We start from the raw sequence: 26,516 nt of genomic DNA on the forward strand, positions 1-26,516 counted from the left end.
CTTACAATGGATGACATTCTATCGTAACTTGACAATGGTTAACATTCTACCATGCTTCACAACACACATGTACCTCTGGAAGCTTGCTGCCACTCTAGAGAAGACAATCAGAGGTTTCCTGTTAAAGACAAAGGATGGTCACGTAGCAAACATACATTTCTAGGTCACACGTCTATGGATCTGATTCTGGAGATCACTCCATACACAATGTCATGTGCTGACTAGTGGTTATGTGTATTCCAGTGTATATGATGTTGATGACATCTCTCTTTCAAAAGCTTGTGGAAAGATGCAACAAACACACTTTAACCATAAAAACTGTATTTGAATGATCAGAGGATCACTATTTCAAAATCTACTATACAATACAAAGTCAGATAAACAAAAGTCAATTTGCTTTCACAATGAACCATTTTAGCACTACAGTAACATGTTGCAGTGCTTTGGAAAACTGATTGAGGGATCACCATTAAAGCATGGCAATTTACAGATCTCTGTCAGTTTGCAGTGAGAATTTTGACAGAACAATAAAACTCACCAGTGAGTACTAGAGTAGTGCCAGATTTTGTTCTTTTAAAAAGTAACGATGGCCACGAGATGAAAAACCTTTTAAAAATAACACATAGTTAAGTATTTCGTGTTTACAGTATATTGTAAATCTATCTTCGCTTGTATAAATTGACATCCCTCATTAAAAAGTCACAATAAGCAACATCAACCACATTATTTCTAGTACTTCAAAACATGAGAACCCCTGAAATGCTTTAATAAATACCAAATTACTACAGTTTATATAGAGCAAAACATATCTTCTAATTACACAAAAAACTACTTGACAAATTCTCACACATAACCCTGCATTTATTAAAATGAAAACTCATTACGTATAAGCAGACAAACAAAGACACTGTATTAGCTGAGAATTCAAATGGAAGTCCGATTACTTCAGAGTTTTCTGGTTACTAAATGGTTAAAGTAAAAATGGTCATACCGTGCACATAAAAAAATAAAAAAAACGTGCAGTGCCCCCCAAAATATGTGTACACTTGTATCACATATAGAATCACTGTATTAAATAACAAAATATCAAACCAAGAGACATTTATCAGCACAAGTTCAATTTTCAAGCAAACATTTTAGAAAAATAAATTTTAATAGTGCAAAAAAATCTCAAATTAAGACAAAAATCTAGTTTTGTTATATTTGAGAAAATGCCAATTGGCTAGATATTTTACTATCTAATCTAATGCAAAGAAATTCACACATTTGTAACTATCCATATTTTGGGTGTCCTGTATAGATATATTTGAGTATTTGTCTCATTGTTTAATCTATAAACTACAAACTTTACTGTATCTTATGAACCAGACTCTCTCCTTTGTCACATAATTGACATTAACATTAGACTTAAGTGCTGTGTGGGAGAAGACGCAGCCCAGGCCTGAGTCAGCCGAGCCGCAGCGTGGCTCTCTGAGAGGGCAAAACTCTGTCACACTCATATCAGTACTGAAAGTGCAGAGGTCTTCCTTTCAGACAAACTGAATCTTACACAAGACTATCAGCGAATGCATACCACCCTCTAGCTCTAATTATCACATTCTTGTAAAATGGGGAGAAAATGTAAATACAACATTAACTTTAACTTCTTTTCATGCGGTATGCAAGGGAGTTTCTCAGCAATAAAACAACACATATAGGAAGATTCCAAAATGACCTGGTCTCCCACACCTATAACAGGCACAATTTAAAGTTTCATAGTCCTTAAATATTACTAACCCGACATGAAACTCTTTCATTAATTATTTTTATTAAACGAAATACCTGAATTTTTTAGCCCCCAAAACAAAACTTGATCATCGAGGTCACTATGTGTCAGATTTTTGACAAAAAACAAGTACCTAAGTGTCTCTGATAAACTTCATAATTTTCCACTGAGGTAAAAGTAGTTTAGATGACTTGCAAGTCACAACGGTTGTTTGCCCTATTTGACGGGTCGTACATTCTTGATATGAATCACTCTTGTTGATTACATCAGCAAGGGTTAGATTATCACTCTTACAATTTGACTTTAACCTATCTATTCCACTGTGGTTCCTTTAAAGTTACTTGCCTACAGGTGACTTTTTTTACATTTAGGGCCAGATTTGCTAAAAGCTTGCACCAGCGCAAACCCTTATTTGTTGATAAAAAAAAAAAAATTAAACTACTGTCAGGATTTACTGAAGTATATGGATTTGTAGGATTCTCATTTTCAGATGCAAAATGTATAGGAGGGGAGTATTTAAATATATCATACAATGAGATTTATTAAGGTCTGCGGTAGTCAGTTTACCACTATTTGCCACCCAAAAAAGCATGTCTTAACCCATTTTGCATTTGACATGGTAGCCATAGTTGCTATTTGGTGCAGCTCTTGGTAGACTACTTTGGTCATTATGGATCTGGATGCGTCTGTGTTCTTTAATTTGCACATTGTCAGAAGATCATCCACAGAACTTTCCACTCCCTTCCGTGATTTCATGGCCTCTAGTGTGCAGCAAGTTAATACTGGACCCTTTGCAAACCTAACCATGAAAAACGTTTCACTAAAAAAAGTATTCCTCTGTGATTTTGCCGGAAATGTTAGAAAAAAAGAGGCATATTAGCAAACTAAGCATTGTTTAATCAGTGATTACTTCATAAGGGAGCTCAGAACAAAATACCAGACGTTTCTGGATTCTTTCCTTGTGTTTTCAAAAAACTGATTATTTCGTATTGGCTATAAAAGCACCCTATTCAGAGTGTGACTTCTTCTATGTCATCATCAAATGACATAATGGCCCTGACCGCGGGTCGGCTCTCGGAGACATGCAGAGTGCTCCTATTGTTGGGGAGAGAACTGATGTTTAGTCCATTTGGTGTGTCTGTGTCCCTCCTGCGTTCACCCACTGGTCCTGATGGGAACTGGCTTGTTAGAGGGGGGCTTAGGATGGATGGATCTGAAGGAGGTGGTGTGGCAGAGGCACCAAAAAGCTGCTGCATGAGGTTGGACTTCCTTTCTTTGACCAGGCCACCCAGATCCAGCCCTTCATCTATTTCTCGAGGTGGCTGATTTGCATTGCGTGCACCTAAACCAGCGCGGGGGGCAGATTTACCAAAAGAAGGGGCGTAGCTGCCAAAAGCAAGATCAAGATCTTCACTTGGTGTTCGGAGACCACCCACTCTTCTCCCACTCGCCAATGTGTTTGTGTTCTCCTCTGGTTCTGTGAATCTGAAAATACCGTTGTGGTTCCGTTGCTCGGACAACCGTGGAGGAGAGCGGACACTTCCTGTGTCGTCGGAAAAGAAATCCGAGTCCTGACCTTGAGTCTGCATATCGATCTCACGCATCTTAGCCAGTAGCTGCTCTTTACGTTGACGTTCCTCTTCTGCGCTCTCTTGATTGACAGCCTGGATCTCCAGATTTCTTGCCTTAAGTTGTTCCTCTTCCAGTTCACGCTGCTTCCTGCTCTCTTCCTTCTTTTGAGCTATAGACAGGCCAATCCTCCAATCTTCTTCATTTCTGCCCAGGCCTATTTAATAGAAACAGAATGACTGTAGATGCAAGCATGCATTTCAACAAGTCCATTACCGTTCAAATGTTTGGGGTCAGTACCAATACCAATACTAATATTTTTATTCAGCAAGGATGCATTCAACTAATCAAAAATGTCAGTAAAGTCTTTTACATTGTTACAAAAAATGTATTTATAATAAATTTTATTTTTGCCATTTCTATTCATCAAAGAATCCTGGAAAAAATGTAGCACTGTTTCTACAAAAATATGAAGCAGCACAACTGTTTTCAACATTAATAATATTAAGAAATGTTTCCTGAGGACCAAATTAGCATTTTATAATGATTTCTGAAGGATCATGAGACACTGAAGACTGAAGTAATGGCTGCAGAATATTCAACTTTACAAATCACAGGATTAAATTATATTTTAAAATATACTAAAATAAAAAATAGCTATTTAAAACGGTAATAATATTTTTACAATATTACTGTTTTTACGGTCTTGATTAAATATATGCAGTCTTGGTGAGAATAAGAATCTTTTGAACTGTTGTGTACATTAAATATTTGACAAACATCCATCCTATACATCTGTACATGATTGAAAACTTTGGTTCCCTATCAGTCAGTCACGTTCGACGTAACGTCAGTGTGACTGACTAATGGGATCTCGCCCGAGTGTTAACAAAACAAGCCAATGAGAGTTGGCGTGCGTGTTTCGCCAACGTACATCAGCTTTTTGCTTCGGAGCCGAGCCTTCAGCGCGAATCTCAGAGAGTGTCTGCAAGACAGCAAACGACAGTGTTGGTGTTACGGCACGTCAGCGGAGGTTGCTGTCCAGTGCTGCTGCTTCTGACGGCGTGCTGCAGCTCTTCATTCTGCGGTCGTGCTGCGACCTCCCCTGGGCGCTTCAGCGCTTCTCTAAAAGAGTATTTCTGAAAGAGCAATATCTAAAAGAGCTCCACGAGCGACGGGCGTCTTTTTAAAGATGGCTTCCCGCTCGTGTGTTTCTGGATGTGGTCACTTCCAGCCCCTCTTTGGCAAGTTCCTCTGAGGTGGGATCTCCTTTCTCAGAGAGGGGGCACCCTCTGGCACCCGTGTTCAGACTTGTGGAATCTCCACGTGTAGTCCCTGGACGGGACGCGGAGGTTCTAGGTCGGCTACCTCCAGCGGTAGTAAACACCATCACTTCGGCTAGAGCCCCGTCTACAAGACACGCTTACAGGCTGAAGTGGAACCTGTTCGTCGATTGGTGTTCTTCCCGCCGGGAAGACCCCCAGAGATGCCCGATTGCAGTTGTGCTCTCTTTCCTGCAAGATGGGTTGGAGCGAAGGCTGTCTCCCTCCACCCTCAAAGTGTATGTTGCCGCTATTGCTGCACATCACGATGCAGTAGACGGTAAGTCTGTGGGGAAACACAACTTGGTTCCTCAGAGGGGCGAGGAGGTTAAATCCTCCGCGCCCTCATCTGGTACCCTCTTGGGATCTCCCCTCGGTCCTGGCGGCCTTGAAGGAGGAGCCCTTCAAGCCTTTGCAGTCAGTAGAGCTTAAGTTTCTGTCGTTAAAGACAGCGCTCCTCACTGCATTGGCCTCTGTCAAGAGGGTAGGGGACCTGCAGGCATTTTCGGTCAATGATTTGTACCTAGAATTCGGGCCGGCTGACTCTCACAACGTGAGATATGTGGCCTGGATATGTGCCCAAAGTTCCCACCTGAAGGGCGTTCCCACCACGCCTTCAGGGATCAGGTGGTGAACTTGCAAGCACTGCCCCGGGAGGAAGCAGACCCAGCCATTGCTCTGCTTTGTCCCGTCCGCACTTTGCGTATTTACGTGGACCACACGCAGAGCGGAGGACAGCAGAAGGTAAAGGCTGTCTCTAAACAAAGACTTGCCCACTGGATAGTGGAGGCTATAGTCTTGGCCTATCAGGCCCAGCGCTTACAGTGCCCCCTCGGTGTGAGAGCACACTCTACGAGAGGCGTTGCTTCCTCTTAGGCATTGGTGCGGGGAGCCTCGATTGCAGACATTTGTAGAGCTGCCGGCTGGGCAACACCTAACACCTTTGCGAGATTTTATAATCTCCGTGTAGAGCCCGTGTCCTCCCGTGTACTTGCCTCAGATACGTGCGCTTTTATTGCTTCTCAGTTCAGTTCCCCGCAGCGAACCCTGTTGAAGTTCCTCCCGCACCCTCGGCAGTCAGGTGTGGCGGAGCGCTAGACGCCAGGTCCAGCACTCGTGTGTTTGCCCAAGGACAGCCCTTGTGCTGGGCTAGGTGCCCGTGTGTAGTGATTCCCTTTCGGGTGATGCGATAAAACTGGGCGATAAAACGATAACGATATGTATCGCGATAGACACGTGAACGATATCAATAAAAAATATGTTCGATAAAACGTTCGATATTTTTTATTCTTCGCAGTTTGGTTGCATTAACAAAGGCACTCGCTCTCTGGTAACCTAGCAACGTAGGGAGTGACACGCTAACAGCCAATCATGTAACAGTATCATGTTAAGTTGCGCCATATCGTTGTCTCGTGTCTAAGTGCGCACGCGCGCCTGAGAGTGCACGTCTGCAGCCAGACTTGGCTGGTCTGCTGGATTCCTCTTCATAAGCAGAAAATGAGTGCCTCAGCGAGCGAGGAAATTGTAAATAAAAGAGAAAGTCAGCTCGCCAGTAGGGCTGGGTATTGAGTTCGATACTTTTTAGGCACCGACCGAATTGCCTCGATACCACCGAGTATCGAAAAACGTCTTGTCGTTCGGTACCAAATTTCGATACCTAAGGGGTTAATCTCATCACCATCAGTGAGCCAATAATCCTGCAGCACTAGATGTGTTTGACTAGAAACGGCGACGTGCAGATTGATCATCAGTGTTTGACTTCCACGAGAGCGTTTCGAAAGCACACGGAGCAGTCTGCTCTTTATATCGCGCGGTTTGTTTATTATACACAGACTGAAGCTCGCGTGACGCTCGCGGTCATTTCAGCGTCTGCCGTCTCACTAAATGAGGACATGAACAGCATCTCCAGACCTACTCTGAAAGTCACTTCATGAGCATTTTACCTTTTGATTCGAGTAAAACTAACTCATATCATATACACACAGAACTGTAAAGGAATTCCAGGCAACCCGTCAAAATAAAAGTTAGGTTTTAATATTAACGGTATTAATATTGTTCAGCAGACAGTACATACTGCTACTACTAGGCTACTATTAAAATGATTAAAACTTTTTTTTTTAGTAATGATCACACAACAGTTATTCCATGTTTTAATTTTAATAGTAACCCCCTTTTGTTTGCCAAAATAAATAAACTTTGATTTTCAATAATTTAAAGATAAATTAAATTAATGTTTTATGTCTTCATTTGAAAACCAGATACAGAACACAGAATTTCTGAGGAAAAATAAAACATTTCATTAGGCTATTTTAAGAATAAATTTAAATAAACTAAGTTGTTTTTATGCATTCAAATAATTAGACATACTACACCAGAATTTAATAAAAATAAAACATATGGTGAAAGAAAATAAAACACCCACTTATGAAAGTGGATGAAGATTTTAAATTTCTTGAAGTCTTTAACAACCTAGAAATGATGATTCTGTCTGAGCTATGTGTTTTAAAATGAACACGCACTAATGTAAACGTAGCCGAACAGATGTGTAAACTGAAAACAATTTGAACTTTATTAAAATTATTTATTTATTTATTGTGTTGGATATATTTTGTTCCTTTTGTGCAGTGGCTCAGGAGATGAGGCTTTGAGTCTGTATAAATATCAACAAGCTAAAAAAATTGTTTTTTCAGATAATGTAATCTTATTAAAACTGATTTTATAAAACTGGTATCGAAAAAAGTACCGTTCAGGAACCGGTATCGAACTGAAGGTATCGGTATCGAAAATTTTTGAACGATACCCAGCCCTACTTGCCAGTATGGCAGTTTTTTGGATATTATAAGTCTGACCGTAGTCAGACCAAATGTCGTCTGCAAATTATGCAAGACCGTCGTCCCCGCCAAGACTGGTAATACCACGAACTTGATGTACCACCTTAAAAGCAATATCAATAATTATCGATATCGACCGATATGAAACACTTATATCGTGATACAGTTTTCAGCCATATCGCCCAGCCCTAGGGTGATCCCACACGTGTATTCTTCCACGGTACGGCTCCCCCACCGTCTCTGCTGTGTAGTTAGCTCACCCCAGGCTGGCTGAGTCTACTCCACATGGTACCTCCTTTACACGGTACCTCCTTTACACAGGATGTGGCTTCCGTAGCGCTCCCTTACTTGCGGTACGCTTTCCCAGTGTTATCCATACCCACTGTACGGAACTGCGGTGGCTGTCATCTCTGCCTAAGCTCTGTCCTATCTTCCGTCCCAACTGGTGTGGGGGGACTTGCCAGCTTCCGCAGGGCACTGGAGAGGGTCAGCAATTGTGGCGTTTTCCAAGGGATCCCATTAGTCAGTCACACTGATGTTACGTTGAACGTGACTGACTGATAGGGAACGTCTTGGTTACATATGTAACCCTCGTTCCCTGAAGGAGGGAACGGAGACGTAACGTCCCATCGCCACAGTTGCTGTACCACCGCTGTACGGCCGGGGCACATAGTCTCAGCTCCTCAACGAAAAGCACGGGGCAGGGTGCGTGTGGCAAAACACGCACGCTAACTGTCATTGGCTTGTTTTGTTAACACTCGAAGGTGATTGGGCTCTCGGGCGAGATTCCATTAGTCAGTCACACTGACGTTACGTCTCCGTTCGCTCCTTCAGGGAACGAGGGTTACATATGTAACCGAGACGTTATGTGAGCTGCTTTTTTAAGGAACTATATTTTAGCTAACAGTATTTAATTTACTCAAATTATGTTAATTTTATAATTCATTTGTGCATGTCCATTTGTTTTGAACTGAGACAGCAGGATGGCATAGTTACGTTCCTACCTCTGTTTCCCTTTGAGTTCTTCTCATTTGCGTTGTGCTGTTGATCCAGTCTTTGCCTCTCCTTGTCTTTCAGCAGCTCCATTTCTCTTTTTCTGTCATGCATTGCCTCTTCTTCTCTCTCCTTCTCCCTTGTTCGTTCCGTCTCAGATTCTATGTCTCTTTCTTTCTCTCTTTCCCTCCAAAACTCTTGAATCTTCCATTCTTTTGCTTCCCTAGGTCTCTGCTTCCTGCCTTGCTGATCCTGCTGATATATTATTGAAGAAAATGAATGACATTAAAACACAAAGTTCATAATTTCCACAAAGTTTGCTCAATTAAATATTATTTTAGTCTGCACAAAAATGAAAATTGTTAGCATTTTCTCATCCTCATGTTTAAATCGGGCAGGTCGCAATCAGTTAAAAGACACACAAGAAGCAATGACATTTGGCATCAGTGATGTCAAAACTGTTGCAACGTATTTGAAAATATATTAAAAGCAGCTGTTGCAGAGAATATGGTCTATTGTAATGATGCTCTATGGTGTCATTTCTTGTCCTGATCACTGCTGAAATTTTATGGGAAAATTACAATTTAAACATTCTGTGCAACTTCTCCTTTTCCACAGAAAAATAATTCATGAGTAAATGATGATAGAATTTTCATTTTAGACTTTTAATCTTGTTTAAAATATCTTTGCCATAGACAAAATAAGTATGTCTCCCAGAACTGCTCTTGAAACCTGACCCGAGATCATTCTTAATTCAGAATTATTATGTATCATGGACACTCAAGGTGTAAAACTAATCAGCCAGGTTATTAGTGCTCTTCTATTGAGACAATTTGGCAGAGATTAAGATGTTAGCACTTCATGCAGCAATGCAATGCTGAATTAAAGATGTGAAGATTTGCTTTGGGAGCCAGAATATGAACTACAGTCTTTTCTATTGTGTGCTGCATGCTGGGATACAGAAGGACAGACATTCAAGGCCAACCTTTTTTACCCTGTGATTCACTGTAGGCTTTTGAACCTGAAAGTCAATAATTAAAAATTACTCTGAGATTAATTAACAAGGAAATTCACGGGTATGTGAGCAGACTAAAAGGATCGATAGGTGATAAAATAGAATGAGAAAGACAGCAAAGGGATGTAAATTAAGCACTAACGAGCTAAATCAATCTATTAACAAAAGAATAAGTGTAAATATAACTATAAAAAAATGAAAGGAGATGAAACACAAATAAATATATTCTTTCCTCATGAGGATTAAATTTGAGAGACATTTTATTGTGTGCTGAGGTTTCTAGCTCAATATATGCAGAATTTGTGCTCTGTTCCAAAACGTAGTGAGGCTGCATTTTTAAGCATCACATGATAGTTCAATCACAAGAGATTCCAAAAGATTATTTGTGACCCTGGACCACAAAACCAGTCTTAAGGCCTTTCCACATGGAGCGCGACGCGAAAAAGCGAGGCGAATCGCCCGCGAAGGTTGCTTTCACGCCGAGCGCGAAACGAATGTTCGCCTTCTGCTAATTCACACCTGCACGCTAGGTGGCACCGAACAACAATGTTTTTCCTCAGATATGTATCGCGTATATGGATTTAACATTTAAATTAAGATAAACAAAGTTTGGTTCTACACCAGAAACACAAGCCATCTATAATGCTTACAAGAATAGGCTACATCCTAAAATATAATTAGAAGTATAATTAGCATCAAGCTACACTTGAAAATTTATTTATCAATGTATATTTGCTTTAAACCATCGAGTGCTTGTAATAACTTCCGATTGTGATTTATATTTGATTTTTATTCTATAATAATAAGCAGACACGTTTAATAACACTACACTGCTAATATTAGTCATAAACATCCTTTGTTATAAAAAAAATGAGCTGCCTAAAAAACAAATACAGAAAATATATCGTCATAATCATGTCTATTTGCTTTCATATTTCATGTGTAGAAAAAATGTTTCACTCGATTATTTTTTTAAAATATGGAAGATCTAGACTTCTCACCTTTTTGTGCAACAACAGCTGCTCCGGTCACGTGATCCTAGCTCAAATCTTATTGGACGGCCAGTTTTCGCTTTGCGAAACTGAAAAGATTCGTCGGACTGGACGAAAAAACAAATTAGCATTTTCAGTGCGCGAATGTTCGCAGTCTGTGTGGAAGCATCCATAGGGAGCTGTTGTTTTATTCCAGCGCGACATCGCGTCCGAAATTCGTTTCGCTTTTTCGCGCTCAGTGTGGAAAGGACTTTCAGTGTCAATTTTTCAAAACTGAGATTTATACATAAATAAACTTTCCATTGATGTATGGTTAGGATTGGACAATATTTGGCCGAGATACAACTATTTGAAAATCTGGAATCTGAGGGTGCAAAAAATCTAAATATTGAGAAAATCGCCTGTAAATTTGTCCAAATGAAGTTTTTAGCAATGCATTTTACTTATCAAAAATGAAGTTTTGATATATGTACGGTAAGAAATTTACAAAATATCTTCATGGAACATGATCTTTACTTAATATCCTAATGATTTTTGGCATAAAAGAAAAATCGATCATTTTGACCCATGCAGTGTATTTTTGGCTATTGCTACAAATATACCCCAGCGACTTCAGACTGGTTTTGTGGTTCAGGGTAACATTTAAGCCAAAAACTAAGGCAACATTATTTGTATCCTTCACAGAAAAAACTGTGAAGTTCAATGAGCTAAGAAAATAAATAATAAATAAATAAATTAATTTATTTATTCATTCATTAAAAAATTCCAAGATTGCAGACAGATATGCCGATAATAAATATTACATGTAAATAAATTAAATAAATTATTCAGAGTAAAAATATTTATTTATATCTATTTATTATTTAGCATTCATTCAATAAATAAATATATATATATATATATATATATATAAAATAGTTAATTAATAATTGTTGTAAATGGAAATGTATTACTTTACCCAATATATGTGTGTGATGTACTTTCATTCTCACTATTCAAAATCTATTAAAAAAATCTCCCAAATGGAGTGCTATTTGCGAGTGGCTTTCAAAGACAATTAAAGCTGCAAGCAGCGATGACGGGCCCAAGCCATCAGTGCAACCGCCACCCCCGTGGCATCAGGAAAACGGTGCACAGCGAGCATATGCATTACAATAACCCTCTGGCAGTTTAGATTTGAGGGATTCAGCAATGAAAGGGTTAATCCCAACCATCAAGACTGTTAAACATACACACACACAACAATACATAAAACTTCTGTAACACTTTCAATAAAGTTTCAGTTACTAACATTAACTATATTAATTAACAAGAACAATACTTATATAGCGTTTACTAATGTTAGTTAATATTCAAAACTTATAAACATTATTAAAATTTAAAGTTGTATCTGTTAACAATAGTTAATGCACTGTGAATTAACATGAACATTTTGATTAACTAACATGGTAACACTTTATAATAACTGCACACTATGAATCATTAGTTAAGTATTAGTAAATAGGCAATCCGTCCTTTATAAAGCATTGTTCCAGCATTAATAGGCATTAGTAAACTAAAACTGCCCGGTCCTGCAGATTTGCATTATACAATATTAAGAAGATCAGGCCCTTTCTCTCGGAATATGCAACACAACTCCTTGTTCAGGCTCTTGTTCGGTCCAGACTTGACTATTGCAATGCTCTCTTGGCAGGTCTTCCAGCCAATTCTATTAAACCTCTACAATTAATCCAAAATGCCACTGCAAGATTAATCTTTAATGAGCCGAAAAGAACGCACGTCACGCCTCTGTTCATCAGTTTGCACTGGCTACCAATAACTGCTCGCATTAAATTCAAGGCATTAATGTTTGCCTACAGAACCACCACTGGCTCTGCACTCCTTTACCTAAATTCATTACTTCAGACTTATGTGCCCTCTAGAAGCTTGCGTTCTTCAAGTGAACGACACATTATTGTGCCATCCCAAAGACGCACAAAAACACTATCACAGACTTTTTCATTAACTGTTCCCTTCTGGTGGAATGACCTGCCCAATTCAATCAGAGCAGCCGAATCCGTACCCATCTTCAAGAAACGGCTAAAAACTCATCTGTTCCATCTTTACTTGACCCTCTAACTCTAGCACTCTCTATTCTCATTTTATTTTATCTATATGTCTTTTACTTTAAATAAAATAAATAAAAAATCATAATAATAATAATAATCTGTATTGCGTTAGGCTAACCAAGACTTGTAATAGCACTTGCACATTGTTGCTCTTTTGTTGGTTTTGATTGCTTCTTATATTCCTCATTTGTAAGTCGCTTTGGATAACAGTGTCTGCTAAATGACTAAATAAAAATAAAAATAGTAAGCATTTTATAAATACAGCTATAAGTGTTTTGTTCTTGAGCATTTTCATACTTTATTAATGATCAATTTAACATTTCTAAATTATTAAGTTATTTACAAACCAGTTATTTAGGAGTTGTCAGTGGTTCATAAGATCACTTAGAAAGTGTAAGTAAATGATTAAGAAACTATTTAAATGTACATTTATAAATCTTATTATTTAGACATCATAATAATTGCTCAGTGTGTTAATAAATGCTTTATTAACACATATTCCTGCTGTAATTCATGATTAAGTCAGGTAGTTATAAAACATTTAGCAGTTGCCAGCCATCTATTTGTGTGAGCTCATCTAAAGTGAGGACTATTTATACCTTATAAAGCATTTACACAGGAGATTTAAAGGCTCATTTATCTCCCAAACAGAAAAGCTAAACAAACACAACACAGAGGGATACAGAACACATAAATATTTTTGTACACTTGATAAAAAAAGAAAAATAAACCTCTGAAACTTAATTGTAAAACATAAAATAAAATAAAAATTCAAGTGTACAGTTTAATTTTTTGCATCTTGAAAAAATATTTCTGTTTTGTATCCCTCTCCGTTGTGTTTGTTTATTTTTTTCTTTTAGGAAGATAACTGACCCTTTAAATCTCCTTTGTAATAGATATGCCTTATAAATAAAGAACAAGGTATTTATAGCTGAATTTATGAACTACTTACTACCGACTATTGATGTTGGGACAATGCTTTATAAAGGATGATTTCCTGTCATGGGCTGGGTTTGCTTCTCTGTCTCTCTCTCACGCACACACACAGGATTTCACACACACACACACACACACACACACACACACACACACGCCCATTCTAGCTCTCATCTTCACAATCAGCGCTCGTGCTGCTTTGCGGTGACACCTGTTCCCACTCTGATCTAATCAGTGACTCTATTTCCAGTGGCTGTGCTTGCTGTTCTCTGTCGGATTATTGTGTGTCATGCGTATGCTATCGTTTCGCTCTTCATGTCAAGGTACCATCAGAGGTCTAACCACGTCTTGTCTTGCCTAGTGTTGCTGTGCTCGCCTAAGTATTCTCGGTGTCCTGTTGCTGCTTCCAGTAAGCCCATCTCCACGAGCTCTCTCCAAGCCGGGAGTCCTCTGAACCGGACCATCCTCAGTTGTGTTTTGTGTTTCATCCAGTTTTGTGTCATTGTACGACAGACTGCCTTATTTTGTGTCTTCATTAAAGACTGTTCATACTGACTGTCTTTGCCTGTGGATCCTTTATATCATCCCTGACAGAATAATCCGACCAACATGGATCCAGCAAAGGAGGAACCTTTTCGATCAGCAATGGAGATTCAGGGAGTCATGCATGGCAGAGTTGTCTGCCGCCCGTCACGCAGTTGAGAGTTTGACAGCACAGGTGACAGATTTATCTTCTTGTCTACTACAGCTTTACCAAGAACCATCAACTTATTTCAGCCGACATCATCTTCCTGAGCCGCATGTTAACAACCCCCCCCCTGCTATGCCGGTGAGCCCACTGAATGCAGAGCTTTTTTGACTCAATGTGAGGTTGTTTTTTCTCTCCAGCCCCAGACGTATGTGGGAGATCCCTTCCGGATCGCCTTTGTACTTTCGCTTCTCACGGGGCGTGTTCGCGAATGGGGAACTTCCGCTTGGGTGGCACAGACCCCTTGCTGTGATAGTTTCGAGCTCTTCAGGGAGGAGATGATCAAGATATTCGATCGATCCGTTTTCGGCCACGAGGCTTCGCGCCTTCTTGCTGTGCTTTATCAGGGCAGAAGGTCTGTCGCTGACTTCGCCATTGAGTTCTGGACTCTGGCGACTACGTGCGAGTGGAATGAACCTGCTCTGGTCAACGCTCCTGTGGTTTTCAGGCCTTAGTTAATGACGTCTTGAGAGATATGCTAAATGTGTTTGTGTATTTGGACGACATTTTTATCTTCTCACCCTCTCTCCAGGTACACATACAGCATGTCCACCGAGTTTTGCAGCGTTTACTTGAGAACCGCCTGTTTGTCAAGGTGGAGAAGTGCATGTTTCATGCCCAGTCTGTCACGTTTCTCGGTTCTGTGGTTTCGGCGGAAGGGATCAGCATGGACCCTGACAAGGTTCGTGCTGTCATTGATTGGCCCGTCCAGATTCTTGAGTCGCGCTTCAGCGGTTTGCCAATTTTTACCGCCGTTTTATCCAAAACTTTAGTCAGGTCGCCACTCCTCTTACTTTCCTCACCTCGTCCCTGACTCGATTTGCTTGGTCCTAGGCCGCGCAGGGTGCGTTCGATCGGCTCAAGGGGTTATTTCAACTCAATGAGTTCTATGTGTACCGAGTTTCATATGAATACATGCAAGTATGTGTGAGCTATACATCAAGTTTTCTGACAGTTTTCAGGGGGCGCCGTAAAGCCCCTGTGCCACCCCCGGGTCCCAGCCTCTGCGGCGTCCTAATGGCCGCGGATTCCAACATGCGTGCCAATTTTCAAGAGTTTTTGAGCACGTTAAGGCCCCCAAAAGTGCCCGGATAGTCGAAAATAAATAAATAAGTAAATAATAATCCTTAAAAGAACAAGAGGGCCCTGCACCTTACTGGCTTGGGCCCTAATAATCCTTAGGAAAACAAGAGGGCCCTGCGCCTTACTGGCTTGGGCCCTAATAATCCTTAGGAAAACAAGAGACCCCTGCACCTTAGTGGCTTGGGCCCTAACAAGCAGCTCACTAGATTTTTAAACAAAGCTATATAGAACATTGGTCTAATTACAGTATCACAAACAAGCTAATCGCATTTCATGAACTAGAGTCCTCTCATGTTTAATAAATATATAAGATTTAGAAAATGAAATACAAAAAGGCATGTAATTTATAAGATCTCTACTGAGCAGATTATACATGCCTTAAGAGAGAGGTAATCATCGGTCTGGTCGTCAGATGGGAGTTCATTGGTAAGAGCTGGAGGCGGTGATGGGAAGTCCAGTGAGGACGTGCTGTCCTCTGTTTGTACTGCCTTAGTGCTGGTTGTATTGGAGACTTCAATACATATACAAACAAACATGTGGCAAAAAGCATACGTTACAAACCCACATATATACATAATGTAATACTTCACCTTTTAGAGTCCATACAATATCTATTCAAACACTTGATTTGTTTAAACGAAGATTGTTAGATGAATGTCAGAGTGATATATCTAATCCATAGTAAGCACTGTAATTAAAGCTGGAGTCACTAGTGAATCTCACGAGAATATAATCACCATAGGAAGATGCTTGTTGTAGAGCTGTTACCTGTCTGCTAATAATAATTACGAACCGAATGTTTAAGTGTGTAAGAAGGCCCTGGGAGAAAGGTGCCTAGTACAGCTGTGTAATGGTACTTAGATCTACCTTTTCGCTTGCTGCCATTCTCAGCTTCTTTTCTGGAAGAAGCTTTCAGCATTCTGTTAGAGTAGATGTTCCGAGCATCCAGCTCCTTTTCTTTCTCCTGATATAAGACGCAAAAAATTCATTCAACAATCACATACATGTTTGTGATTAAATGAATCAAAATCAAATTAAAATCTGCATTTGATTTGTGCAGGGTTCCTACACATTTTCCATTTCAAAATTCCATACCTTTCCAGATTCAAATTTCTAAACCTCTCAGTAGATTTTTTGACCATATTTAACATAAATGGTTCTTAGAGCATTATTTTCAGCTATATATTTTGTATATAGTACACTCATTTGTTTTTAAAGTGACAACATACAAAGCCCCTAAAATAAAAAAGGGAAACAAAAATACAGACTTTTACATGCACACAAGAAACTTTTTTGTACCCTCGAGAAGCTATTCACATGCGCATGGGAATTTTTTTGCATGGTTACATATTACAGTTTCAAGTTTTATATAACCTATTTCCTTTGTGCATCACTGCCATCTTTCTATGAATAAAGAATAACAGATTAACAGATCTACTTGCTTAAAATTTTGGCTTTTCTTATGGTAGTAGTACCTCTAATATCAAGGCCTAATGTCCAATTTAGCACATCCTCTGCGGCGGCAGAGAAACCATGACATGAAATGGGCTGATGGCATAAAATTTGCCAAGTTCAAGGGTCTATAAAAAAGATTGGTACTGTAAAAAGTGTTTAAAATTTGGCTTTTGCCATATTTTAAGATCTCTTTAAAGGGTCATCGGATGCAAAATGCACTTAATATGTGTGTTGGCAGTGTGTACACAACCACCCTATAATGATAAAAATCCACAAATTTTTTTTTTTTTATCTACTAAAATCATTGAGATAGATATATATATATATATATATATATATATATATATATATATATATATATATATATATATATATATATATATATATACACACACACAACACATAACAAATAACAAATTATGACAAAAATCATAATTGTCGATTAATCCCTTGAGATTGTAATTGCGATTATTAATAACGATTATTTTGAACAGATGTATGCCATTGTTTGAAGCTGCATGCCATATTTTTTATATAAAATATATATTTAAAAAAGGCTGAAAACACTCTTCCTGAACATTTATTGCTTTTGAGTTGGGATGCAGACGTACCATTGTGAAAACTGTAACAGCCTCATCTTTTATACATAACCAAAAGTACAGCACCTCATTACCATGGTAAAAAAGTAGCCTAACTATATGGTTTCTATGGTGTTTGCATTGAAGAACAGTAGCCTGAAGATATTCAGTCAATTACAAATCCACAACAACTGATAAAATAATTAACAAAATAATGTAATTATATTCCATTACTCCTTTAACATATTTAGTATATTAATAATATAATAATATCCTACTTTTTTGCCACCATACCATTGTTACCGTTAGTGTTACAGTAAAACTATGGTAAATGTGGGTGATTTGTGGATTGAAACGTCTTCTAACTGGATCATTGTTACACTGTTTCTGCATCAGTGTTGATGAGAATAACAGCTCTGATTTCTTTGGCTTTAAACTAGTTTAAATTAAAGAGACGTGATTTGTTCTGGAGTACTCTGCGCTGAACTCGAGTGCTTCTTACTGGATTTCACATAAAGTAACGCATAAACTAACGCATTACTTTACATAAAAAGTAACCAAGTAACGCAATTAGTTACTTTTTTAGGGAGTAACGCAATATTGTAATGCATTACTTTTAAAAGTAACTTTCCCCTACACTGCTTAGAATATTGTGAGAAGAAACACAAAATGCTTATAACCTGCATTTTGCATAATGAAAGAGTGCACCTTGAATTCATTCTGATATGTTTGTCAATCACTAAAGAATCACTAAACAGCTCCCATGAATGATAAATTGTGCGGTAAATTTATTTTCATTAAATTCTTAATTTATTTTAAAAAAAATTAAGCTAAACGGGCAAGAGTCTGGAAACAAAAATATTTTCCATACTTTTCCAGACCTGGAAATTACTTAAATCATATTCCATACTTTTCTAAACCCCCGTAGGAACCCTGTTTGCGAGTGTTTTATGTACAATATCTGTTACCTTTAGTTTAGTGCAAAGCCTCTCCACTTCCTCCTGTAGTGCTTTAAGTTCCTGTTGTGCATCATGAGTTCTCTTCCTCTCATTAGCTAGCTGCCGCTGAAAGCTCCCACTACTTAGCTCCATATTCTTCTCCAATTCCTGAAGACATATTACATACATTACACACACAGAGCCATAAAAATGAACACATATTGACTGTGTGATGAAGGATGAAGTTATTATAATCAACCGTAGCCCCTAACAGAAAGTTAATTTCCTTTGGTAACAGCTGTATGCATTTTAATGGCTCAAACTCATTTATTCAAAAACATAAAAATGGTAAAAGTAAACATATAAGGAAAAAAAGAAGGTTTGCAGAAGGATATCGCTTATATCTTATGCAAAGACATTAACTTAAGACGCACACAAAAAATTCTAGACTTATTTAAATTAAAGGTGTAAATGTTATATTTAGATTTTAAAAGTGAAATGCATTATTAATTTATTTTATTATTATTATATTACAATAAAATCATATATATATATATATATATATATATATATATATATATATATATATATATAAATATAAATAATGTATTATTATTTATATAAATAAAAATGTTCTCATCAAATTTTAAGTTTTCTTAAAAAAGAAAAAACAACAACATTATAATTGTATAAGAAACCATAAATTCTTAAACACTTCTACTGGAAATTATGACACTTTTTTTAGCCAGTGGATAATTTGACCTTTGTGACACATTTGAAAAGTTGACAAGCGGAATTCACAACCAAATGTTTAAGTTTGCAAAACATAAGATATATTGCTAGCTCAACAAGTGACAGTTTGCCCTGGGACAGCGGGCCATCCTTATTGTTGAGCCCTGGACTGTGTGATTGATTGTCATTTTTTTACCTTCACTCTGCGTTCACTTTCTTGTAATTTGCCTTGAGTGTACGTTAGTTTTCGTGAGAGTTCCTCCCTTTCTCCAAGATTCTGGTCATCTGCAAGTTGCTGCAGTTTCTGCAGCTGGCTGCGACAGCGCTGGAGCTGGGCGTCCGTTTCCCTGAGGCTGCGCTCAGCTGTGCGCTGGTTCTCTTGACTGCGTCTCAGCCTCTCACGCAGTACATGAGTCTCATTGTTGTGACGAGACAACAGCTGTGAGATCTCGCTCTCTGTGTCATTGTAGCGATGCAGAACTTTCTCTTGCCGCAGTTGCATCTGTCGCAGTAAGCGGTTCTCACGCTGCAACTTGTCCGCATGCAGCCTCAGCTCAGACAATGCATTCTTCAACTCGTTGATCTTTAGCAGGCGGGCAGACAGCATGCGTTTGGTGACTGGGTCTACTTCTTTGGATTGAGCGTCTTTACTCAAAGTTTGGGATCGGATGCCTCCTGACCGCTGCTGAGGATGATGGGAGTGGGGCGGGAGACGGCGTGACACACCTTTACGTACACCTGAAAAGAACAACCAATATATAACCATATATATATATTAGTGCTGTCAATCGATTAAATAAAATTAACTAATTAATCACACATTTGTTTGAAATTAATCGCTATTAATCCCACCTAACATTAAAGTTTTTAAATATACTTTTATATTGCAATAATTTCACATTCAATCTTCAAATTAATGTACAAACAACATAAAGACAGTATATTTTTTATATTTGTTTAATGACATCTTTATTTTTATGACTGAAGGCCAGTATCACTGATACCAATTAATACTGATTTCCCTATAAAAATGTTTTCCCCCTAATATATAACCATTGACTATAGCCATTCAACTTTACATTATAATTAAGAGCTATCAATTTTAACATTTATTAGACTTTAAAAATAACTTCTAATTTAAGGGAACTTAAAACAATCTTCAAATAAACCCATTATAATAAATGTCATATTTATCTACCTGTGCCCCTCAGCAGAAATATACAGAAACTGAATAAAGTTATTAAACACTAAATTCTAAAATAAATAAAACTATAAAAGTTATTGATTTCCCCTTTTTTCTTTTGTTCTTGATGAACAGACATCACAGCAGCTGCAACTCTACTCTACCTGACCCATTTCAGTCTCTTCTAATGAGCTGACGAGCTGAATCGAGTGTGTTAGATGAGGGAGACAGTGCTAGGATGCTCCAGGACAGTTTTGAAAACCATTTCAGAGACATCTTAATGTAACTCATATATAACATACTACATGCATGCACAATTTTATGGCAGCTTTAATCGCCTTTTTTGGTAACTTCATGACTGATCACGACATTTCATGCTCATAGTTTCTTTCGCGATTTGATATGAAATGATACAGGCTATGCGCGCGCCGGCACCTTTGTGCGTGTATTGAAGAGCACGCGCTGCCAGCAAAGCACAGTTTCCGCGCTCGTTTGACTTGCGCCTGACGCTGAAGTGAAGCTGAAGCACGCCCCTGAAACGTCTCCTGTTTGATGTGCTCGGATGTTCTGCGACTGAATAAATGCACTTCTTGTCAAGAAAAAAAGAGACATAATTAGCAGTTATGAGTGGGGTGGCCAACCCTTGGCCCCGCCCCTGCATTAACGGTGTTAAATAATTTTAACGCATTAAACTGAAAAAACATAATCGCCTGCGTTAACGCGTTAATTTTGACAGCACTAATATATATATATATATATATATATAAATAAATGTGTGTTTTATTTATTTTTGTAATGGCAAAGCTAAAATTTCAGCCTTCTGTGTCACATGATCTTTCAGAAATAATTCCAATATATTTTAATTTTATTTATTTAACCCTTATTTAACCAGGGAAATCCTTTGAGAACAAGTCTCTTTTGCGAAGGAGCCCTGGCCAAGAAAGCCGCAATAAAAGTTCCACATAGAATACAAAATATAAAAAATACATTGAACATACAAGACATAATACATAATAATTTAATTTGTGCTCAAGAAACATTATTTGATTAATAGAAAATTCAAAAGAACAATTTATTTTTTTTGTAACAATGTACAAGTCTTTGTCACTTTTGATCAATTTAATGCAACCTTGCTGAGAAAAAGTATTAATAAATTTTTTTTTTTTTTAAACATGATAGTTTTCCATTCACATGACACTTGATGCTAAATGTCTCTTGTGCAATCTGCTGGTCATTATTGGTACCGCAGAACACAACAGTTGTTCTCTTATTCTTTAAACAATGCTTCAGTCAATTTAAAGGTTAATAGATTATATTTTACTTCAAAATAAAAAAAAAAAATTAAATAAAATACAATAAAATAAAAAATTAAATAAAATAATAAAAAAAAAATTAAATAAAATACAATAAAATATAAATGTGAAATTACATTTTGTACAAAGAAGCTGAAACCTATTTTTAGGATTATTAGGATGTGTTGCATCATGACATTATTTTTATGACAAATAAGGACATCTAGGCTACATTTAAATTATATAACTATTTTATTTTATTTTTAAAATCTGTTAATTGTCAAGCATTATGGTATTAGAATCATAGAAACTATGATACATTGTTGTAAGGCAAAAATCTTGGTCCTCAAAATTGGCTTTATATTGTTTAAGCAAAATATAATTTCTTATTTCTTTTTTGGAGTGAAATGTGACCTGGCCATGTCCTTCACAGGTTTTGTGAGATATATACACCAAGGACTCATTTAAATGATCGCACAACTGAGTATCTTTTGAGTGAGAAAATCACACTGCCGCCCATCCCTCAGATGCTGGGTTGAATCACAGCAATCAAAGGGTCTCAAGAAACATGATTAGCCACAAAAATAAATAAATAAATAACTAAAAACTGCCCATGCCCTATCACCACAGGATTCAGTTGCTGATGACCTTGATCATAATGTTAATGATATTATACCTGTAATTGGTGGATAAGAGGAGACATCTGACTAATTTCATGTGCTTCAGAAGGTGTAAACAAATGATTTGACCTTTTTTAATATGGTACAGTGCTGAAGTTATATGAACTCCACAAGTTTGTTCAAATTGTGATGATCATGTTAAGGGGTATTCTTATTAGATTAGTGCCCTATAGTGCAGAATCTTAGATATTTATTCTTCATTTTACATCATAAAGTTTCTTTGTTTTAATTTTTCAAAATCCTAAAAAGTCTTGTTTATTTATAGGTTTGCATTAGATTTTGCTACATAGATTTTCAATATGATTTCAGACTTGTATGTTTACATATAATATGTGTGCATACCAGCTCGATGTAAGGGGCTGCTGGACACTCTCCTAGACATCCCTCTTCTTTGTGGAGATGGAGAGGCTGACGGCGAGAGAGACCGATCCGAGTGCGAGACATTTTCATAATCATCAGAGTAGAAAGAGGGACTGCTACACTCTCCATCCGAACACCGATCCCGGTCTGGGTCTCTGGCCGGCTCTCGAGTTCTGATTCGCGTATGATCCCCAACCAAGCTCTCAATGTCTTTCCGGTATTTCTCTGGTTTTCCAGATCGAAAAGGAGATTCCGAGGTCTTCCCGTCACTATGGTGAGACAATCGGCTGTGCTCTGATTCCTGATTATCCTCATACAAGTCCATGTCTCTCCCTGCAATACAGTTCACAATGATCAAGACAGATCAGACTGAGACTGGACTGAATATGTGCTTCACTCACAATTAATAAGCAGCACACACACATCCAAACACACAAATCAGAAAAGGCCTGATTGCTATGGCATGGTATGTTTGCATATTGCATTGTGTGTGAGCCTTCAGCGAATCGTGACATAAAACCAGACACTAAACACTCAAGCTGTCTGAGAGGCTTCATCAAGACTGCATCAAGCCACTGTCATGTTTGTTACTCATTAACAATAGTGACGTGTTATTAATTCTCATCTAGCAATATGGCTGGGGATACAGTGTCCAGCCACTAACACACATAATGTATTCAGCCATAAAATTACGTACATTACTATTATTTAGTCACAACTGAGCAAGTCTTGAACACTAAGCCATTTAGACTTAGTATTATGTTCTAACCAGACACTGTCTTATCAAATCAGGGCATATATTGTGTAATAGTTGATAAAGATCATAAGTACAAATAAGGTATCACCAAGTGTCACAAAGAACAAAAAAACAATAGAGCTGGATAAAAGACAAAAATTAGCTACAGGAGACTGGTTGTATCCTCATAAAAAAGCTCGGTTTATGACACGTTTGTAAGGCTACTGGCAAGTCCTCCTCTTTCTGTCCCTGAACCTGCAGAATCCTGATATCCTCTCTGGTCACCGTCACCATGGAGATTGAGTCTGCCCTTCTGTAAGTGGCCAATAGTATCATTCATTCCTTAATGACATGCTAAACACATTCAATTACTGCCTGACCTTTCACCTCCCTCTTTTTTGGTAAAATGTTTATTATGACACCCATTATGAAGTGCCATAAATCTACATTTTTGCACAAAAAAAAAAAAATCTTTAAAGTTAGGACCAAATATTTAAAGTTAATATTCAACTATCTGAATTAAAGAAATATTGAGTTTTATGAGGCCTTCACCAAATAAATATCAGCCCTATTTGCTGCCTCACCACGCCCCTCTCTTCTTTAGAAGAGCAAAGGCGATTCGCAAATAATCAAAAAAATATTAAGTGTGAGACTTACTTCTTCTGGAGGAGCAGCTGGATCATGAACAACGGGTACTGCTCCATCCTTGAGTGTTAACTTTTTAACAAAACCTGCCTTGAATTGTCCCTCATTCAGAAAGCAGTCTGGAGTAAAATGATTTGCACAGCCAGACATAAATTAATTTAGTGAAAGTGAAGTGATGTGTGGTCTAGTATGGTAACCCATACTCGGAATTTGTGCTCTGCATTTAACCCATCCAAGTGCACAACACAGTAGTGAACACACACACACAAACACGCACATATTGCTACAGCGCCCGGGGAGCAGTTGGGGGTTCGTTGCCTTGCTCAAGGGTCTGAACTCAGTCGTGGTATTGAAGGTGGAAGAGAGCGCTGGTTATTCACTCCAAAATCAAAATGGCTTAATAATTAAGACTGTTTAGGTTTTTTGGGGATAAAAAAAAAGGAGTGAATTTTTATCATTGTAGGGTGGTTGTGTCCACACACTGCTAAGACACATTTATATGTAAATGAAGATATTTTGCATCCAAGGTCTCCTTTATAATTAAATGATTATAATCTTAATTCAAGTGATTTCGAAAGTCTGACAGCAATCAGTGTTGAGCACTACTGTAAGGTTAACTCCGCCTGGTTTACATGTTTGAAAATGATTAACAGTTTAGAAAAGTAATCAAATGTAATCAGTTACATTACTTTAATAAAGTAATTGAAAAGTTACACTACTTTTAATCTGTAACCTATTACATTTCCAAAGTAAACTTCCCAACACTGCCTGCAGGTACAGGCCTATTTAAAATACTACTACTACTAATAAACAAATTCTAATCAATTAGATTTGCATTCATGTTGGTGCTGATAGCCTTGCAGGCAGCATGCAGACATACAGTGTTGTTGCACTATGAGCGTCCCAAGTTCGAAACCCGACACAAGAACCTTTCCCGATTCAGCCCCCCAATCTCTTTCCCCACTTCTCTTCCTGTCAGTTTTGATCTGCCCTATCATAATAAAAGCAAAAAATGTCAATAATCAAATAAAATAAAATAAAGATCTGCATTCATAAGTAATCGAAAGCCAAGGACCTGTCTTGCCTTTAGGCAAGGAATCTTATGGTAATATAAAACTGATACAATACCACACAACTCATGAGAGTTTTCTACACATACAGTCTAATTGAATCTAATGATAAAACATTTTATATTACCAATGAGGAGCCCATGTCACAGTATTTTGGATATATACTGGCATCAAGCACTGAAACCATCTGCACTTGACATGGCCGTTTCAATGGCCTTAGTAACCATAACAGCAACAAATGTCAATCAGTCTGGTTGAAATTCCTATAAAATTGACTCAAAGCTGAGTAAATAGAGCCTAAAGTGATGATATAAAAATATATAGGCTATATTCAGAAATATATAACGTAATATTGTGATGAACTAACAATAATGGAGATATTATAGTTGTTATTGTCAAATAACACAACTTAAAAGAGATTTTCAAAGGCAGAATTGTAAGTCAACAAACAATGTAACAATAAATCCAACTACAGGTGTCCTTAAACAATAAAAAAGCGGTCAACGTGTCTTCGTATAAAACAAAACAATGTAAGGCTGTATCTTAATACGTGTATGTATATCTTAAGAAGATTCTAGTGTTTCTTGTTTACCACCTGATTGTTCGTACTTTGTGTTTTCCGAGTGACTAAAACAATAGCAAACGCTGAACGTGCACTGCTACGCGCGTGAAATCATTTTAAAAGTAACGATACTTACCAGTTCCTTGCCCTTCTAAGTATCCATATCTATATAGTCAGTTTCTTCATTATGTAGCTCGATTAACGGCTCGCAAACTCGCTAGCCAGCTACATGACGAGCTAGCTAGGACAACACACAACACACTCTACTGTAGAGACGACGCCAAACGATTAGCAAAACCTTATCCGATACGGTAAAGAGAGGGCGACGGCGGTGGTTTGGTCGTCTGTCATCTGAGGTCGATTATGGCGGAGACTGTAGCGAGGAGACTTTGAAGAGGAATATGCGCTTTACTGAAGGAGTTGGTGAAATTTCTGAATCCACGCCTCGCCTTCTGCTACCGGTGTCATAGTGACGCTTCTCCATGGCAACGTGCGAGCCCCTGTCCGTAACCACTTGTTGAGCTCGGCTGATGTTACATTGACAGACAGGCGTCAGGCGTGGGTAAAAGGAGCAAAAAAACCGCCAGAAAGATATTAAAAAGAGAGTTTCGAGTCAGATTGGTGTTAGTGACGATAACATACATGATAGATAAATTATAGATGATGAAAATATTATTATAGTAAAAATATATATTTTCAATAGAAACAATGCTAAATGAAAATTATAAATATCTTAATATCCAAATAATACATTTTGAGTCCCATTGATTTAAAATATGTTAGATTTACAATATATTTTTATGTCTTCACAGTAAGAACAGTAAGAACAAACATGCAAATGACCGAATAAATACTAGGCTATGTAAATATAATAATAATAAAAAAATAAAAATAAAAAACTTTGAAAATAAGCAAAATAAAGC

General features: G+C 37.8%; 1 protein-coding gene across 1 annotated transcript; it reads right to left on the reverse strand.

Moving 5' to 3' along the window:
- Nucleotides 1-307: 307 nt before the first annotated feature.
- Nucleotides 308-26,067, reverse strand: LOC306860775 (lebercilin-like). The gene is made up of 8 exons (XM_079402678.1): nucleotides 25,730-26,067; nucleotides 22,563-22,913; nucleotides 19,262-19,803; nucleotides 18,364-18,501; nucleotides 16,230-16,326; nucleotides 15,740-15,873; nucleotides 8,492-8,732; nucleotides 308-3,551 (listed from the first exon to the last, which is right to left on the reverse strand). The coding sequence occupies exons 2-8, from the start codon at nucleotides 22,903-22,905 to the stop codon at nucleotides 2,776-2,778; spliced, it is 2,271 nt and encodes a 756-aa protein (XP_079258804.1). The 5' UTR covers nucleotides 22,906-22,913; nucleotides 25,730-26,067; the 3' UTR covers nucleotides 308-2,775.
- Nucleotides 26,068-26,516: the final 449 nt, after the last annotated feature.

Source organism: Barbus barbus (assembly GCF_936440315.1).
Source record: "Barbus barbus genome assembly, chromosome: 41".
NCBI classification, from domain to species: Eukaryota; Metazoa; Chordata; class Actinopteri; order Cypriniformes; family Cyprinidae; genus Barbus; species Barbus barbus.

Excerpts from the sequence above, each read along its gene's own strand:
- LOC306860775 (XM_079402678.1), bottom strand. The coding sequence starts at position 22,905 with ATGGACTTGTATGAGGATAATCAGGAATCAGAGCACAGCCGATTGTCT. Across the intron at positions 18,502-19,261 it reads AAAGTGAACGCAGAGTGAAG|GAATTGGAGAAGAATATGGA; the intron begins GTAAAAAAATGA and ends ATATGTCTTCAG. Across the intron at positions 8,733-15,739 it reads ATGATTACCTCTCTCTTAAG|GATCAGCAAGGCAGGAAGCA; the intron begins GCATGTATAATC and ends ATATATCAGCAG.